Source organism: Mustela lutreola, chromosome X, assembly GCF_030435805.1.
Source record: "Mustela lutreola isolate mMusLut2 chromosome X, mMusLut2.pri, whole genome shotgun sequence".
In the NCBI taxonomy this organism is placed as follows: Eukaryota; Metazoa; Chordata; class Mammalia; order Carnivora; family Mustelidae; genus Mustela; species Mustela lutreola.
Genome location: NC_081308.1, coordinates 26,940,662 through 26,961,117, shown reverse-complemented (window position 1 = coordinate 26,961,117; position 20,456 = coordinate 26,940,662). Strand labels below are relative to the sequence as shown.

Genomic DNA, 20,456 nt, shown 5'->3' with positions numbered 1-20,456 from the left:
GGGTTACTGGGAAGACCAAATGTGAAATAATCATTATAAAGAACTTTGCGCAGGGCCTGGCACAAAGCAAGCTCTTGGTAAACGTTAATGTTTATACAATTATTATTGTTGATTGTCAGAATTCCTCAGACCCACATCAGCGAAGAGTAGGAAGTTGTCTGTCAGCAGGAACATGGAAACATTTTCATTACATAGAACTTAATGTCGCAGGGACAGTCATTAAAACAGGATCTAATTTTAGTCTTCGGAAAGACAGAAAATGCTAGGTTCTCCGGAAATGTTGAATCCTTCCCTGGGCATGTAGTCTAATTTTCCAAAATTAAGCTGCATCATCTAGAAAATGAAAATGAAATTGTACTGATCTTCATAAAAGGCCCAGGAAAATCTTAGGCACTATAGAGACACAATTTAAGTTGGAAAAAAAAGTTATTTTTCCATCAGACGTAGTTAGAAATAAAGAAACAAGGTCAGTCACAGAGATCTGAGCTACACAGGAGGAAAGGAATGAAATTTTTCCCCAGTTATTTTATGGCCGCCAAGTTGAACTCATACTTATCCAATGAGCCCCAAAATGGAATACCGTTCTGCACCAACTCTACTGATGACAGTAATTCAGGGAGTAAATGATAAGATTTCATCCTTTGAAAGTGTTTTTAGAATTGGCTTCTACTAAGTTTCATTTTGCTGTTGGCCAATCACGAAAGAGGCTACAGTAGGGAAAAGTGAAGACATATTCTGCAGAGAGGTTGCTGCATAGAAGAGGAGGAGGGGACCCCCTAATTTGGAGGAACGGGTGGAGAAAAAGGCAGTCAGACTGTAACAGAAGGCAGCCATCAAAGGCAGCAATAAGAGGAGAGTAATGACTTTGAATGGAAGACAAAGAATCAGGGAGAGATAGAAATAGACTAAAACACACACACACAGACACACACACACACGAATACAAAAGAGAAAATGCCTTGATTATTATATAGATTCAATGCAAACCATCACCATGAAGGTGAAAAGCTCCTAAACAGAATGAGTGAGTAGCAAACTGTAGTTCATCATTTTCACCCAGACAAAGTCAGAGTCCCCAAAAACTTTTCAGCCATTTTGAGATCTTTTCACCTCTGCCAACTCCAGACTTCCCCTTCTATTTAATTTGCTCCTTTCAAGATCTTCGAGAGAGTGCGGAAGTGGAATGGCCTTGTGCACAGTGGCAAACTATTCCCTTTCCAGTGAGTTCCCCTGTGGTTCAAAGCCCCACTCAAGGGTCTTGGAGATACAGCCCCCCCCACCCCCCGTGGCTCTGACCATTGTGCTCCTGTTCCTACGGTTGTGTTAACACTGATGCCTATAGCCTGAGAAATCCGGACCCTATGCCAGCGCTCCAAGTAATATGATGGGCATCTGAAGAAACTCAAGGGGCCTATGACTTGGTCCTTTGGCAATTAAAACAATATTTGGAAAGCCTTTTGATCATATGCATTTGAATAAAAAAAAGAAGAGTCATTTCCAGGAATCTTGCTATGTTCAAAACCCAGTTTAGAGTTCTCTACTTCTTAAGAGTCCCTGCCAGTAACTGGTAAGCATGAAAGAGTCAGAAAGCATATATTGCATAATGTGGGTGGCCTCGTCCCCCCACATGTGTTACCACTGTACACTATGCAACAGAAGAGGTGACCAAGACACCAAGCTCTCCAGCCAAGAGGCAAAGAATATTTCAGTGCTGTGACTGACCATGGATGGAAACTTGTTGAGAGAAAATGTCAGGCACCTTTTCCTAGACAGAGTAAAATGGAATAGCTCCCCAAGCTCTCATTTTAAGAGGGAGCCCATAATACAAATCTCTTAAAAGAATCTTTAAACACACACACACACACACACACACACACACACACACACACACACAGAGGAGATCTATTAGGGTCTGTCAACAATTAACACCTTTTTTATTTGACATGCGACACTGTGTAAGTTTAGGATTTGATACATTTTATCTCACACGATGATGCCATCTATCCCATCACATAATGATCATTTCTTATAGTGTTGGGAACAATGAAAAATCTCCCTCTTACCAAGCTGAATGTTTAGAATAATACAGTGTTGTCGTCTATAGTCACTGTACTGTGTATTAGGTCTTCAGAGCTCGAGTATCTACTAGTTGCAAGTCTTTACCCTTAAATGCCAACTTCCCCATTCTCTTACCCCTTATGGAATACTCTTTAGACTTGAGAAAGAAGGAAATTCTGTCATTTGCAACCACATGGATGGATCTTGAGGAAATTATGCCAAGTGAGATAAGTCAGAGTGAGAAAAACAAATACCAGATGATATCTCTTCTATCTGGAATCTAAAAAAACTTAAAGCTGACACCTTTTCAAATGACCAAATCCCAGGTGCTCAGCAGCTTAGAGCTAAAACGTCCAAGTACCTCTTCCTAACACAGAAACTCCTGTGACGATCCAGCTCCCACTAATGATCCCCAGAAGCTCTAGTCAAGGTTGCTTTTCACAAATGAAGCTTTTCAAAAACTTGGAGTGGACAAATGTGGCTTTGAACTTTCAAAGAAATCTTTCTATTTAAAAAAAAAAAGTACTGAAATGGGCCTACTTCAGTCTTAAATGCACACACATTGAAATATTCTCAAGCTTGAGAGATTGGTTCAAATCAAATATTGTAGTCATGTAAATTTTCTTTTCTCCTAATTGTTAGCAATGAGGAATAGGAAATGGGAATGGGTGGGGTATGCTGAGTAGGAGTACACCCACATTAGCTCTATGTCTCCTGATAGGAAATTGAACCTAATGTGCATTGATGACCTCACAGCCGCTACTATGCACTATTCAGTAACCACTACTTCTCCATGCTGAGATTAGAGAAAATCATCAGAAAATTAATGCAGCGATTGGTAGAATCATTTGCTATAATGGGTATAATTCTTCCCTCTCCCACCTTTTATGAAGTGTGTTTAGACTTAAGAAGGCAGAATGCTTCATAATTCTTGAACAAGTTGTATACCTAATTCTTAATAGTTATTGTCCTGATTTCATTTATAACAACTTCTAGGCTCCTTGTTAATTTTCCCAAATATTTCTGTAGTTTCCCCTTTATTATGGAGTGTAGTAGGTTGGACTCTTGGCTGTGGCAGAAAACTCATGTTAGTCAAGATAAAAAACAAAGGCTGGTGCTAGCAGCAGTGGTTTTCAGGCAGCCACACTGCTTCGGGCCCCTCTGCATTCTCTGAACATCCTCCACATCCCCAGCAAAACAGAGACAGAGCTACTCTCACCCAAGAGTTGAGAAACTTTGGGGGCCTGACTGTGAGTGGCTCAGATGGAGAGAGAGTGCCCATCTAGGGCTAAGAGAATGGAATGCTCTGACTGATAGATTAATCAGTGTTGCAGGTTGGGTCCTCTGGGGAACAGATGCCAAGACAGAATTTATTGGAGAATAATACCTGTGAAGTGAGAAGGGAAGAAACAGGATTGGGCAGAAGTAGTCATTAAATCACCATGCAGATTTTAGGAAGTCTGTGACAGCTCCATGGGGAGCTCCAGAACCAAGATTGACTTTTAAAGGGATTCTGGATTAGGCCAATCTGAGGATAGTCTCTGTATGACTTGGGACTGTTAATTTTCCATCCCCATTATTATATTAGAGTGATGGGACAGAATGATGGACTGGAACTGAGGTCTTATTTCAAATATCAGCATCATCATGTACGTATAAGAAGTAGAAAGTGAGGTTTAATACAGACCAGTGATTTTTGGCCCTCATGTACATGGCAGTGTCTGGAGACATTTTTGTTCACAGCTGGGGAGGTGGTGCCATTGGGCTTCTAGTGCATAGAGGTCATGGATGCTGCTAGACACCCTCAAACGCACTGGATGGAACAACAAAGAATTATCTGGACCAAAATGTTCATAATGACCAAGTTGAGAAATGCTGCTCTTTAGATAAAGATACCTCATGGGCAAATATGTAGTAAGAGATGCCACAAAAACCTTTATTCTCTGATAAATTCTTAAGGATGACTCTTTTGTTCTTATTTACATTTCTTGACACTTGTTACTGAGATTATAACCAACTGTTTTAACTTTTGGACAGAAAGGCTAGATTGAATTAGTGAAATGTCTAAATCCTAGATTTTTGAAAAATATTAAGACCAATATTAATTTGGGTTAACTCACATACTGTTCATTTTTTTAAGAAGGATTTATTTATTTTAGTAAGAGAGAGAGAGAGAGAGCATGTACATGGCAGGAAGGGGCAAAAAGAGGGGGAGAGAGCTCCATTGAGCTCTCCACACTGAGCGTGGAGCCCGACATAAGGCTTGATCCCATGACTCTGAGGTCATGACCTGAGCCAAAACCAAGAGCCAGGCACTCAACCAACTGCACCACCCGGGTGCCCCACCTTACCTACCATTTTGTATGTAATGTTTTTAAAGCTTGCATTGGTGACCAGAAGGGAAATCATCTGTGATTAGCATATAAATTGCCTTATGAAAGTATTATTTTAAAATACTAGTTTGTTTCTGATCTGTTTAAATATCCCTGGGCTGGAGGGAGACTTATTTACTCTGGAAGTTTACTGTGATGTATTTTCTCTTTTGTACATATTACAGAGTTGGGTGTCAGTGCCAGCTCAGATGGAAATTCTGAAAGTTCCAAATTAGAGTGAAATCTGTGGAAATGTACTGCATTATGTCTTCCTAATCAAGAGCATAGTTTTCTTTGTGGGATTTTTACTAAAAAAAAATAATAATACAACAAAAGCAAAGTTTTAGCACTATACATTTTGAACCATCCAGTAGTTGCTTTAGCCTTCAGGGAATTTAGCTCCAGAACTGCTGCTCAGAAAATAAAAAGACTGGTTAATGCCTGAAGGGATAAAAAGATCAGCTAACCAAAAAAAAAAAAAAAGTTTTTTCCAAGATGTGAAATGTGTTCAATCCTAGATCAAGGACAAGATGTTCAAAGTTGTATGAATGAGGTTTAACATTACTTTAGAAAAGTCTAGAAGAAAGTTTGTCATCAGCGCAATAAAATCATTTTCAAGGAGGAACAGTAATGATACCAACTCTTTACTTGTGTAAAACCCACTATTTTTATCTCAACACAAAATCACTGAATGCTTTATATCCAACTGTCTATATTCACATAGCCATGAAAAAAATCAACTGTGACAAAATGAAGAGAAGGCAAGAAAACAAACCATTGTAATCACTGTATTTTGAAAGCTCTTTGCAAACAAATGTGAAATGCCTAAAAGAAGGGAAGAGAATGACGAATTGTTTGCTTACCAAAATGAAAGAAAAAAATCAACAGTATAAGCAAAAGTATTTGAAGTCTTGGGAATGTTTAATCCATTAAGATGATGTCAATAATGGCATACAAAATGCCTGTTCAAACACTAGTCCTCAGTGGGCATGAGATGCTAAGCTACATAGACTCTGGATTGATCTGTGTGTGTCACCTGCATAGTGAACCCTCCCAGATTGTTCTAGACCTCACGGCTTTCTCACTTCTTACTTCAGGAACACAGAGGCGGGCACATAAAGAGTCTGATTCGTCCCGTGTGCAGTGCTCTTCCCACAAGACACAGGTTCCTGAGAGCAGGAGTGTTTCACATCCTGTCTTTGCCACTGGGCACAACATAAACACGCAGTGCATAACAGCACTCCAGACTGCTTGTGGAATAATTGGTTCTTGAGCTCACCTCTCATGGTCTCCACTCTAGACTCATTTAGACTCTGCTAAAAGAGAGTAATCACCTAGCTATCCCCAACTGGCCCGCCTGTATACTGATAACAAAAGAGGCAAGATAGACACAGAACTTCCCCCAGGGATGTGTCTGCCAAATCTACCCATTCCACTTCTGCTCTGACCCACCTTTTAACCCAAATAAGTGACAGCTACCATTTACTCAGTGCTTCCTTTGTAGCAGATGCTGTTACATGCTTTACAGGTCGTCTTTTTTAGTCAGATACAGTATTTCTACCAAAGCCATAGTACAGCTCTTGTTAACATCAGGACGAATGACGTGACGGGCTTTGAGAATTCACTCCCACCCCCTTTGTATTCTTTCCATCATTCCACCGAGTCTTTGTTTAACCATTCTTGATTGACTGCTTTGGGTTATCCTATCAGGCTCTGCCCCAAGACACTATGGGTCTGTCCTGATTCATACACATGTCCTTGTCACATAGGATGAAAGCCCAGTCCCCTTACTTTTTTAAAAAAGATTTTATTTATTTATTTGACCGACAGAGATCACAAGTAGGCAGAGAGGCAGGCGGTGGGGGGAAGGGGGAAGCAGGCTCCCTGCCAAGCAGAGAGCCCCATGTGGGGCTCGATCCCAGGACCCTGGGATCACGACCTGAGCTGAAGGCAGAGGCTTTAACCCACTGAGCCACCCAGGCACCCCACCCCACCCCGCCGGTCCCCTTACTTTAACCAGCTATCACACCAGCTCTTGTTTTGATTCCTGGCAGCTTATCTTTTCTACACCTGTTCCATGCTTCAGGTCATCCTAGAACTCACTGCTCTCACCGTGGTATTTCTTTACTGATAAAAATAATGTAAAATATGAAAATGTGACTCACAGTTGCCACCAAGATGGGGAGCAAGATGGCTGGAAAGGTGTGGTAAAGGGGAGACAGGTTTTTAAAGATTTTCATTTCTTTGTTTTCCTTGAGTTTTTTATCCTGTAAATGCAGTAAAAGTAATGAGAATTTTAATAATTACTTTTTAAAATGTTTTCACGCTTTCCCATAAATGACAAAGTCTCTGTTTTTAAACCTGACTAACAAGTACTACTCTGATCTAACCCCAGCTACATTTCCAGCCTCACATTATTCAGTTTTCCCTCTGCTTATATTCTACATCCAGGCCTTTACTAGTGCCAAAAAAAATTGTTCATTCTGCTCTGACCACATGGAAACTTGCATCTGTTTTGGCCCATCAAATTCTTACCCAACTTCGAAGGCCTTGCTTAAAACTAACTTCCTTCATTAATACGTTCTACACAGTCTATCACCTCAAGAGCTGTTAGGCTTCTTTTTTGTTTGTTTGTTGTTTGTTTAAGTAGGCCCCACACCCAACATGGAGCCCAGCATGGGGCTGGGGCTCATGACCTGAGATCAAGACCTGAGCCAAGATCAAGAGTCTTAGGCTTAACCCAATGAGCCACCAGGTGCCCAGTTGCCAGGAAAATGAGAGGGTCTCTAATAGGAAATGGACTCTCCAGGCACACACTTTCCAGCATCTCATTATCCATACATGAGTGTGCTCACCTGTAAGAAAGTCCTAGGGACACCTGGGTGGCTCAGTCAGTTGAGCCTCTGACTCTTGATTTTGACTCAGGTCATGATCTCAGGCTCGTACGATCAGGCACCGTGTCATACTCCACGCTCACTGCAGAGTAGCGTGTCCCTCTCCCTCTGCTCCTCCACCCACTCGTTCATGCGTGCCCGCTCCCTGTCTCTCTCTTTCTCTCTCTCTGTCATAAAAAAAATAAAATAAAATCTTTTTAAAAACAACAAATTAAAAAGTAAAATGGTCCTAATGGAAGGACCTTCATCATTTGGTTGTTGATTCTTTTAAATATTTAATTGGCTACCTACTATGAGACAGGTGCCAACCAGGATCCTGGGGATCCAGAGGTGAATGAAATAGACTATACCCAACTCTCATTAAGTTTATTTTCTGATAGGAGAGACTCAAATGCGCAGTCTACCTCTAAAGTATAAACACAGCACTGGGACCACAGTGAATGCTCTATAAATGTTATCTGTGGTGACTATTGTCACTGTTGCTGGTATTCAGTACTTCTATTTATAGATGAGGAAACTAAGGCCTGTAGACACTTAGATGAGATGCAGAAGGTCAAGTAGCTAGTAAGACATTCTAACTCAAGTCTTCCTGTCCCTTAGAACTGGTGGCCTTTCCACTACACCTGTGGCTCCAAAAATGGGCTACATGCCAGAGTCCTTGGTGGAGCTTTAAAGAAAGTACAGATTCTCAAGCCCCAGTGGCTAATGGACTAGGTCAGAAGTTCTAGAGAATTTCTAGCTAAGTATCTGTTTTTTAGACATTTCTCAGGTAGTAGTGATACATAGTCAAATTGGAGAATGACTGGGTATATTAAGACCTTTCCCAAGCTACTTTGTTATACCTGTTTGAAAATATCTAATCCATAAATTCATAGAAAATAGACTCCTTGTTTTATTTATTTTTTTTCCCCTTCCTCTCCTAGTGAAGTGCCTTATAAGGACTCAATAAGTATTTGAGTAATTAATTGCTTAATTATTTAATTAAAATTGCTCTTAAAATGCAAATATTCACAGCTGTGATACTGGAAGCCCATTATGAGCAATCATTGATCTTCCTAGCGATATTTATTAATCAACAAAGAACCGAGACTTGGGCCAGACAGGCTAAGCATCTGGGAATGAGACTGAGAAGGTATCCAAAACAAATGTTAGCCACATTGTTTTGCAGAGGGGGGACCCTCTCTTACCTTGCCCATACTTCATTGACAACTTTAGGGAAGATGCAAAAAAATGTATTAGTAAAACTCAAGAGATTACAGCCCCTGGTTTCATTTCTTTTAAGTTAACACATGCGTCTGGTTTGGGAAACTGGGGAAATCTTTTTATTTTTTTTTTTCAAAGAAAGCGAAAAACTCCTTTATTCTTCTCACACCACAAACACGGAGTTCACTGTTATACGTTAAGATTATAAAGCAAGATCCCAAAATGCAGTGGCTGATTATTCACAGTAGACATATTAAGTCAAGAAGCTTATTTTTTCTCTCTTTGCTAAGGCACAAAGCCTGGGGCTATATGCATTTTTATTACACTTTACTGTCTTGGTTTCACTTGAGGATTAAAAAGAAAGTCAAGGTACAGTGCACATATCCTGATGGATTTTAGGATTTCTTGCTTTAGTGAAAGGAAGAATCTCATAAAGTACTTCAGATTATTGCTCAAGGAAGTATACCTACTTCCGTGATGACCTAGAAATTCGATCTTTTGTTTCTCCTATAAAAGATCACACTGTATTTGGGAATGTTTTTCCCTGTAGTTTTCTATACCATGTAAAGCCACATTGAAAAAAATAGCTTTTGGATTTGAAGTGAAAATACCTCCAATAGTTCAGGGAAGTCTTAGGACTGTCCAAGGAGCTTAGAAACCACCTTAGAGCTGGGGTGAAGGTATGGCGGTGGGGGGCGGAGGCTGGGGGTTGGTGGGAGTGAGAGAGTGCTCAGCCTGAGGAGTGTAAAGCGGCCCAGGCAGGCAGTGAGACTAGAAACAGGGAGTGAGGACCTGTCCAATTTAACTCCAGCTCTGACAAATCCATACCAAGAAACAATAGAAGGGCATTGCACCAGCCTCTGTGCTTTGTTAAAAAACACGAAGTGTACTTCCCTCTTTAGCTTGTGCCTTGTTTTGTGATATGCAAAGGAGGGAGAAGGACCAACTATTGCAAGACTTGGAAGTGCCCTAGATGAGATCTTCCGGTTTATTGATTTGTAACCAACGGACCTGATACTGGTTTGGCAGCTCTGCATCAGTGAGCCAAGAGAAAGGCTCTTTTCAGCGGCCGGGAGGAGAGCTGGGAACTGGAAACAGGGGCTCCTGGCAGACAAGGTTTTCGGATATGTGGTCAAATTGACTGTGAAGGGAGCCAAGGTCAGGGAGCTTTGGAAATGCTGCAGGTAGTGTGGGTATTAAGGAATGTGGATTTCCTTGGTTAAGGAGAGTTGTGTGCATGTTTGAGCAAATTCTCCCTGTTGACCATTATTATTAAGGTCACTAGTAGAACAAACTGAAAATCTACAAGCATGTCATTGCCCAAAATAGAAGAACTTCACCAGGAAACAGGAAAAAATGTGTAATTACTGGAGGTGTATCTTTTTTCATCTGTCTTCCTGATTTCATATTTCAGGATGAATCTGCTGGCAGCTATACAGGTTGTCTGTTTTTCACATGATACCAGTTCTGATATGGTCCCTTGATAATTATTTCAAATTGCCACTTCTGGTCCTTGGGAACACTCCCGTGTGCTAATACTAGGAGGGATAATTATGTAATTACCCTGTGAGCCTTCTGCTACTTGTGGCCCAAAATGCCCCTAGAAAGGAATGAGACAATGGCCTCGGGAAATTTCTGTGAGAATGATATCTTCCAAATGTGGAATAAATAGAAGCTCAGGAATAAGCAGCAGAGGCTGATATGCAAATGATTTAATGTAATGGCATTGCAAGGTGCGACCCACTTGACTTTACTTCCTGCTCCACATCATGCCAGACATTAGGAAAGCTTTTAAAATGGAACCTATCTTTTTAAGATAAAATCGGCATCCAGTTACATCAGCCGAGCAGAGTAATTCAACTTTTATCTCTTTGAGACCAAAAAAAAAAAAAAAAAAAAAAAGGCAGAATTAATGCTTCCTATGATCTCTGCCTTCCCATCACATTTTTCCTCACAGTCTGTAGATGTAGCCAAAACAAAAGATTTTGACAAATGAAGCAGGAGAGGAGGCTGATTGCTGCTTTTCTAAACTAAAATTAATGATACCCTGAAGGTGCCTGGCTCTATGAAGTCAACTCAATGTTGATATAACCTGACTCCATTATCACCGAAAGAGGCAGTTGCATGAGCATGAGAACCAATAAACACACCTCCGAGGTACGCGTTAGAAATCAGTGAGGGCAGAGCTGAAGGCTTAATGATGGACCCAGGACTTGGCGTTTGTCCTTCCGTGCTTTCCAGTGGATGGAGGAGTCCGTCAGAACAAGGGGAGGGCGCCTGGGTGGCTCAGTGGGTTAAAGCCTCTGCCTTCGGATCAGGTCTTGATCTCAGGATCCTGGGATTGAGCTCTGCACTGGGCTCTCTGCTCAGCGGGGAACCTGCTTCCTCCTCTCCCTCTCTCTGCCTGCCTCTCTGCCTACTTGTGATCTCTGTTTGTCAAATAAATAAATAAAATCTTAAAAAAGAAGAAGAAGAAGAAGAAGAAGAAGAAGGGGAATCATACTCCCGGAGAAGCCATGGGCTATGTGGGAGAGGAAATATAATATTTCCTCTATCCTTCTAGGTTCTTGGTGGAGACCTCCCATAATAAAAGACAGATGAAGGGCTCCTGGGTGGCTCAGTGGGTTAAGCCTCTGCCTTTGGCTCAGGTCATGATCTCAGGGTCTGGGATAGAGCTCCACAGGGCTCTCTGCCAGCAGGGAGGCTGTGTCCCCTTCTCTCTGCCTGGCTCTCTGCCTGCTTGTGATTTCTCTCTCTCTCTCTCTCTGTTCAAATAAATAAATAAAGTCTTTAAAAAAAAAAAAAAAGACAGATGAGCAGGAGAGAGGCAAACAAGTTAAATAACATGTATACGAGGGAGAGACCAAGGAAAACTGAATAACTCGTGGAAATGGCCCCAGCTACCACCTCTAATACCACCTGCAGCTGAAGACAAAAGGGAGATGTTGGGGTCTAGGAATGGAATAGGTCAGGTAGGGGAGGCTGCCAGGAAAAGCACAGTAAACAAGGGTAAGGTTCTTATGCAGATTTCACTTTTGTTTTTTCCGTTGATAAGGCTTTCTAGAGATTTAGTCATTCTCTTTTTCCCAAGGCGGAGCTGGAGCCACCCTTAAAATGCAAATTTCCCTTATAAATGTAAATATCTCTTTAAAAAACTTAACTTCTGCCATTTTCAGGGCTTCCCCAGGGTCTGCCTGCAGTTTCAGAAAAACTAAGGAGCTTAAACAATTCTTATGCCAGAGTCATGTTTGGGGGGTGGCAAGTTCTGCGGCCCTTCAGCTGGCTCTAGGCTGGGTTCCGACTGACAGCACGCCTCACCTGTCCGGCAGAGGGGGACAGCCCTTTCATCTTAGTCACTGATGGTTGTACAGAACTCCGCTGGGGAGGGCGAGTAGGAAGTGGAGAGGTGAATGGAGGAGAAAAAAAAGGGAAAACAGAGAATAAAAAATCAGAGATGAAGAAAGAAGGGAATCAACACAGAAATGTACAATAGAAGGGGCAAAAATGCTGTGAGAGAGGAACATAGAGAGAAGTGGATGAATGATGGTCTCAGATGGCACCTGTTAGCGTCCGTGCTATAAATCACCCAAAATCAGCTAATAATTATGTCCTCACTCTGAGCGCTCTGTTAGCACTGGTTGCTTCCCCATGATCTATTCTGAAGCCAATCACAAGAAACTCTTTTTAACTCAAAGGTGTCTCAATGTCAAGAAAACACATAAATAACTGGAAGGAAAAGAGAACTCAGCCGCTATCTTTGCATTCAACAAGCCTGGATGGTTCTGCCACAGAACTGTACCTATCAAAAGCTCTCGTTCCAAATCTTGTCTCAGACCATTCTTTTCTTTTCTTTTTTCAGGCACAACTCTAAATAAATCAGAGTTAAAACAATGGATTTTAACTGAAAAGGATTATAATTAGGAGTTTAACAGAAACTATAATACATCTCAAGAGCTTCCAGGACAATGATTGAGCATGTATTTGTGAGTTTTACAAGTAAGGGTTTGGAAATAAGAATGAATTATGAAGGCCTCCCCAACACAGACACATGCATACAGAAAACTGCAAAATTTCAGGGAAAAACCCTCATGAATAGACCACAGAGAGTCATTTGTGTACATGTGAGTGATTTATTCACTATCATCATGGCACAAGGCACAAGGAAACGGTTTTTGTTTTGTTTTTTGTTTGTTGTTTGTTGTGGTTTTTTTTTTTTTAAACGGGCTCATTAGTGTAGGTGTGAAGTCTAGTTCTTGCATGCCTATGGATATTTAGTTAAGGTCTAGACAGACTGAAAGCCAGAAAATGGAAATGTACCTGCCCAGTTACATCTTTTCCCAAGACTGGGGTAAACACAATCGATGCATGACGCACCCATTAGAACGCTGGGATGCTCAGTAGAAATCACGTTGTTGAGCAGCATCTTCCCACGTCAGCAGGACTCCTTGGCTCTCCTTAAACCTCCAGTGAAGATGAAAACATAAAAGTGATTAACAAGTCAAAAGAAAAAGCCCTTGAGAATTGAAAATAAAGTTAAGTAACATTTGCATTTAGATGAATTAACTTGAAATCATTTCTTGGAGCCCTAGTGTTATGATCTCTCCTTTTTCTTCTCTTTTTAATTTAAAGCAATTTGGGGAAAAAATGAAATAAGGATGTCATTTAGAACCCATGGTGGAATGGACTGAGCTTTGGGAAATAGTCAAAGCTGGGAATAGAACGTGTTATCATCAATTTAGTTGAATGACTTGGTGTTCATTCCTTATCCCCCAAATTTTGCTCTCTAATCTACCATAATCATACTGAGCATAGTGCCTGAAAGATAACAAGAACTCAAAAAGTCTTTTCATTCATCACGTTTATCAATTACTTATTGACCATCTCCCAGGTATTAGGCCCTGTGCTATACCATGAATAAGATAATGTATCTTCATGAGCAAGTAACTTGCATCCTAGTATCCTTTGAATGAATGAAGAAACATTTCTTAAAGGCATGAAAGAAGGAAAGTCTCTGCAAACAGTCCACTGCCTACAGAACTCATCTGAAATGAGAAAGCAAAGGTGAATAATATATAGTCCTCACAGCTCTCGAATATGATTGTTTAAAAATTTGAACAAAACAAATAGGAAGGAGATTTGGGCTCTTGCTTTGCCTTGCACATTATTACTATAAAATTTTTTGAGTCCAGTATTGTAGGATCAGTCATTCTAAATGATTTTCCTTTTTTTAAAAAAGAATTTATTTATTTATTTGACAGAGAGAAATCACAAGTAGGCAGAGAGGGGGGGGGAGGCAGGCTCCCTGCCAAGCAGAGAGCCTGATGCGGGGCTCTATCCCAGGACCCTGGGATCATGACCCCAGCGGAAGGCAGAGGCTTTAACCCACTGAGCCACCCAGGCGCCAGGACCCTGGGATCAAGACTTGAGCCAAAGGCAGAGGCTTTAACCCACTGAGCCACCCTGGCGCCCCAATGATTTTCTTTTTTAAACTTTGATCATCAAGAAGGAAGGAAAGAAAAGAGGGAGGAAGGGAGTTGTGGGAGAAGGGAGGTCTTTCCAAAAATTTTGCTGGGAATCACACAATAGGGAATTCTTCATGCAAAATGCAGTTTTTAGGGTGATATTTCTTGAATAAACTGTACATTAATTCATTCAACTAATAATTAGAATATCTGCTATGTGCAAGTACTGTGCTAGTCACCGGGGATATAGTAGGGAAAGAAAGATATGTCTCTATCCTCATGGAGCGTATTAAAAAAAAAAAAAAAAAAAAAAGACCTTTTTTTTTTTTTTTACATCTTTTTGTGTTGTATATATTTTTTAATTTTTTCAATTTATTTATTTTCAGAAAAACAGTATTCATTATTTTTTCACCACACCCAGTGCTCCATGCAATCCGTGCCCTCTCCAATACCCACCACCTGGTACCCCAACCTCCCACACCCCCACCCCTTCAAACCCCTCAGATTGTTTTTCAGAGTCCATAGTCTCTCGTGATTCCCTTCCCTTTCCAATTTACCCCAACTCCCTTCTCCTCTCTAACACCCCTTGTCCTCCATGATATTTGTTATGCTCCACAAATAAGTGAAACCATATGATAATTGACTCTCTCTGCTTGACTTATTTCACTCAGCATAATCTCTTCCAGTCCCATCCATGTTGCTACAAAAGTTGGGTATTCATCCTTTCTGATGGAGGCATAATACTCCATAGTGTATATGGACCACATTTTCCTTATCCATTCGTCCGTTGAAGGGCATCTTGGTTCTTTCCATAGTTCGGCCACCGTGGCCATTGTTGCTATAAACATTGTGGTACAGATGGCCCTTCTTTTACGACATCTGTATCCTTGGGGTAAATACCCAGGAGTGCAATTGCAGGGTCATAGGGAAGCTCTATTTTTAATTTCTTGAGTAATCTCCACACTGTTCTCCAAAGAGGCTGCACCAACTTGCATTCCCACCAACAGTGTAAGAGGGTTCCCCTTTCTCCACATCCTCTCCAACACATGGGCAGAAGATATGAACAGACACTTCTCCAATCAAGACATATAAATGGCTATCAGACACATGAAAAAATGTTCATCATCATTAGCCCTCAGGGAGATTCAAATTAAAACCACATTGAGATATCACCTTACACCAGTTAGACTGGCCAAAATTAACAAAACAGGAAAAAAGACCTTTTTAAAAAATTTTCTCTGACATGCTTTTACTGAGGAATACTGCAAACTAGATTATGAGTACTCAAGGAGCATATGGCAGTTTTTTGCCCATCTGGGATAGTTCTAAAGAATAGACCTTTGTGTATCAATAGATAAGGATTCTTCCAGTTCTAAGCCTTCATGATCTATGATCTAATAGTGGAAACAGGATGTATGCTTCCCGAAAGATGTTATACTTGTATTTCTTTTTATAAAAGGAAACAGAGGTCGGGGCGCCTGTATGGCTCATTCAGTAGAGCAGCCAAATCTTCATTTCAGCTCAAGTCATGATCTCGGGGTCATGGGATAGAGCCCCATGTCTGGCTCCAGGCTCAGAGAGAGGTGTGAGTATTCTCTCTTTCCCTTTCCCTCTGCCCCTCACCCCCTCTAAAATAAAGAAATCTTTTAAGAAAGAAAGAAAGAAAGAAAGAAAGAAAGAAAGAAAGAAAGAAAGAAAGAAAGAAAGAAAGAAAACAGAGGTGTTGCCTGTTCATTCAGAAGAAACTATCTCTTTGAAGAATCTAGTTCTACTCCTTTAGCTCCTCCTACCCTGCTCACCTTCTAATGCTCAGTCCCAACCCTTTTATTCTCACTTGCCTTTCCTGCCTTTAATGACAGACAAATTGCTCATCTCCAACTGGCTCTACTCAACACCTCCAGTTAAAATCTCATGGTTAGGTCAAACACATCATGTTCCATATGAATTCATCCAGCCATATGCCATCCCCCACTTTTGGGATTTCCATCACCAGTATCCTTATCGTCCCAGTCTTCCACACTGCAAATACAGACATTCTCTTGGTTTCTTCCAAAATGAAGTTCCAGCCCCAAAATTAATCAGTTCTTCCTTCTTTCAAAACACCTCCTTATCTGCGCCTTCTCTCCCACTCCAGGCCACACAGTCTTTTTTTTTTTTTTTAAGATTTTATTTATTTATTTTGATAGACAGATCACAAGTAGGCAGAGAGGCAGGCAGAGAGAGAGGGGGAAGCAGGCTCCCCGCCAAGCAGAGCCCGACGTGGGATCGATCTCAAGACCCTGATATCATGACCTGAGCCACAGGCACTGGCTTAACCTGCTGAGCCACCCAGGCGCCCCCAGGCCACATAGTCTTAATGCAACACATGTCACCCCACACCTGAGTGAGAGCAACAGCCTCTGCCTGGTCTCACCTTCCAGTCCCTCTTGAATCTGTTTAAGGCCTCGCTGCCAGACTCAACTTCCTAAGCCCGAGCTGCTTGTCAAGTCATGGGTCCCTGTGCAGACGTCTTCCCTGGTTCCCTTGGCCTTGCCAGGGAAATCTTGAGTCTCCGAGTCTGAAATGCCTTGCTTTCAAACTCTGCTTCCAAGACACCTAGCTCACTGTGCCTCACCGTCCCCTGCAACAGCCATGTTTCATCCCAGGCCTTTCCTTGGCCTACCCCTCCCTCTTCCTCACCTCCAAACCTCTCTGTGTCCCCAAACCAGAGACTGCTCCTTATGTGTCTCTTTCAGGTTGAACAGATACTTGTCAAATGAAAAGAGAATTAACCGAGTAAAAAAGGAATTCTGCCAGAATGCAAGGTGCCAGTGTATCAATTACAAAAACTTTTGCTCCCCAGTCTGTATAGAGGACTTGCAAATGGTTCAAAACACAGCCACTTAGAAAGGTCCAATGCATGGGGCTTATTGTTGCAGAAGATGATCAGATTTCATTTCCTTGCCTAATTGCTCACAGAATAAAGTGCCTTTGTTCTTAGGTAGCTACACTGTAGCTACACTGTAGCTACAGTAGGAAGCTACACTTCAAAGTTTTCTCTTTCTGAAAACGATGTCTTTGTTTATTCACCCGTGCTTTCAATCCATGCAATACCTTTCTCCAAAGATAATCTGTGAAAAGAAATGTTGTATGCTTAATTCTTTAGTTTTTCTTGCAAGATTTTTATTTTTTTATTTGACAGAGAGAGATCACAAGTAGGCAGAGAGGCAGGCAGAGAGAGAGGAGGAAGCAGACTCCTTGGTGAGCAGAGAGCCCGATGGGGGCCTCGATCCCAGGACCCTGAGATCATGACCTGAGCCGAAGGCAGAGGCTTAACCCACTGAGCCACCCAGGCACCCTCTTTAGTTATTCTAATACTGTTTCCTAAATTTTTCATTTCAGTTCATGACACAGCTTTAATTTCAGTCTCTCTGATGCATTTTCTTAACTTTGAGTTATTGGGATGGGGATTCACTCCTGTCTCCTTTTCATTTCTTGACGATATTGTGTGTAGAGGGAAACTACCTCTGGAGGTCTCCTTAGTTAAGAAGAAAACACCCCTCAGAGATGAGCGGTCTCCGATGGACTCAGATCTGTCTCCGCCTGGCCGCTCTGAAGCTACCGACATCACTGCCCAGGGGCAGGGCCTGTGACATGGTCACATATTCCCCTTGGGATTTCTCTCTTAGGATGTGAAAACATCTCCGATGACTGTCCACGCCCCAGTGACCTCCTCATCCCATCTTCCCCACCCCCAAAACGTTCACAATCATCTCTTGATTAATTTGTTCATGAAATGACCCATTCTGCATATAGAAACAACTACATATTCTAAACATTCATTTGCATGTGTTCTCTATAATCTTATGGCATCACCTTCTTTATGACCAGGAACTGACCTTGAAATATACCAATATACCAATGTCTAAACTTTCACAGTTGTGGACACCAGATTTCTTCTGCATTTAGTAAATGGAAAGGCCAGCTGCAGATTAAATATGGATAAAATACTTGCCTTTCAACTTTTATCCTTAAAATAGCAGTTAAGAGCATGAGCCAGAATGAATTTGAATCCTGGCTCTGCCAATTTACTATTTAAAGTTAGTCAAATGTTGTTGTTGTTGATTTTTTAACCTCTCATGCTTCAGTTCCAACATCAGTGAAGTGGGCAGATACTATGAATTCTTACCACTGAGTTACTGCGAAAATTTAAATAAGTTAATTCATATTGCCATGAACAGAGTACTTAATAAATATTAACCATTTTGGGGGGACGCCTGGGTGTCACAGTCGGTTGAGCATCTGACTCTTCCTTTCCACTCAGGTCATGATCTCAGATGGAGCCCCACATCAGGCTCCACACTCAGCATGGAATCTGCTTGAGATTCTCTTCTCCCTCTCTCTCACTGCCCCTCCCCCCACTCATGCACACATTCTCTCTCAAATAAATAAATATTAAAAACATATTAGCCATTTTTTGTCACATTTATTGCCTTGCCCTCAATAACCTATTCCTCTCCATATATTAATTATAAGGCAACATAACAGTAGTTGCTAGCATTCATTCAGTAATCACCGTATGAAAGAAAACAGGCCAAACACATCACGTGTCCTAGCCATTTCCCACAAAAATTCTGTGAGGTATGGCATATCATTGTCCCATTTTACAGATGAGGAAAGTTAACAATAGAACAATATACCCAGGGGCATGTAGAGTGTAGTCAGTGTCAGTACACATTCTGATTTATTCCCCCATATCCGTCTGTCTCTATCAGTCAGCCATACACATTAGTTTGTTCAACCAGTCATTAAACCTTTGTTGCCACTTAGGGTGTTCAGGGTTCACGGCATCCTGCCAAAGGAAGCATAGGGCAAGAGAGGTAAGCCCAGAATAGTCCCGACTATCAAGGAATCCACAGTGCATTGTGGGAGATACTCACGTCCATGGGACTCAAAGAGATGGTAGGATAGATGTGCTCCAAGTAGACACCATGTGCTGTGAGGATGCTGAGGAAGCAAGCACTTCCAACCCTGGGGGACTCGAAAAGGGGGCATATAAATATAGGAACGACCTGAACTGGAAGAGGAGGGGGAGAAGAACAGTCTAGAGAGGAGGAACAGCAAGAACAAGTCCTACAAGTGTTACACTGGATGGAATATAGCAGGACGGGCAGGTTGAGTTTGGTTGGTAACGCAGGGTCATACGACTGGGAAGGATGTCTGAAGTGTTCTTCATGCTTTCGTGAGTGTAACAGTGAGGCAAATCCCGCACTGTTTGGAACTCCACATGCTTTGCCAAATATTTGGTCCCAGCAAAGATGGGCAAGGCTTGGAGAAGGTAAAAAAAGGAAGATTGTTCTCAATCTATGTCAGGCCTTTGACTGATAGTGCAAGGTCGGAGTCGGCTTTAGATCAGACTACCTGAGCCAGATTTCTGATCCATTTAATACTCATTTTATCTCCAGGGAATTATCCACACCATAGGAGCAAACTCACTCCAAGTTTGCTGGCTCTGGGCAGGAACTGATCAACCCCTTTTTTAGCATGGGCTTTTCAGAACCAAATTAAGATCCAGATTTATGGAGCCTACAGACCTGGGGTCACCACTAATACCCGGCTGGCAGAAGGCCAGATGGCAAAGTATACCATTTCACCCATAAAATTCTTCCTTTTTCCCCACCCAGAATGGAATTCACTAAGCTATCAGGATGGTGTCCATGTATTACAGAAAAACCTAATAGAGAAAAAAAAAGAGTGGTAATTTTTATCTCATGCCACCTAAAGATATACTTCGTACTAATTTTCAAGTCTCCTAAAAACTAAAATCTGAAAATTTCTTTGATCTCATTTTCTCCCCATAGCCTGTATTTAAGCCTTGCCTCCACTTCTTTCATACTTGAGTAAAAATCAACTATTGGTTACTTGTTAATTATCACTCAGTGATCCATCAATCATCAATAGGATTCCAAAATACATGAGTCCAAAACAACAGACTAAGACAAAACATATGCCTTTTCTGAGCTCCTTTAGCCATCATGTGGAACAGGGAATGACAACCTCCCTAACCTCTGCATGGAAGATTTAGAGTTTACATTTTTGATGGTGCTCATTGGAGTAGTAAGTAGTTCGTTTGTGTCTGCCAATGAGTAAGAGTGGGGGGGGGGGGGGGGAATCTCATTATAACATTATCAAGAAAGCAAATCCTTTCTGTTTGGCCTTGGTTTGATAAAAATGTGTCTCAGAGGCCATCTATGGTAAGCGGATATTAAAACCAGGGTTATAAATTGTTGCTTTAGTGTTCCAGCTTTTGAGGCCCAAAAGATCTTACCGAAAAGGGTACATTGTTTTTAATTGCTCCTCATTATATGTGATGAGAGAACATCATTTCTCTCCTCTTCCTCCCAGGTGGCTGTTGAGGACCGCATCAGGCAGCTGCACGAAGCCCACAGGGACTTTGGGCCCGCGTCCCAGCACTTCCTTTCCAGTAA

General features: G+C 41.6%; 1 protein-coding gene across 7 annotated transcripts in view; it reads left to right on the top strand.

Annotated features, from left to right (window-relative positions):
• DMD (dystrophin) overlaps positions 1–20,456 on the top strand; it is a 2,248,143-nt gene that overhangs the window by 1,993,225 nt on the left and 234,462 nt on the right. For all 7 annotated transcript variants that reach the window (XM_059157899.1, XM_059157902.1, XM_059157904.1 and 4 more), the window contains exon 61: positions 20,374–20,452. In XM_059157899.1, the coding sequence (XP_059013882.1) occupies positions 20,374–20,452 (79 nt within the window). The remainder of the gene's footprint in view (positions 1–20,373; positions 20,453–20,456) is intronic.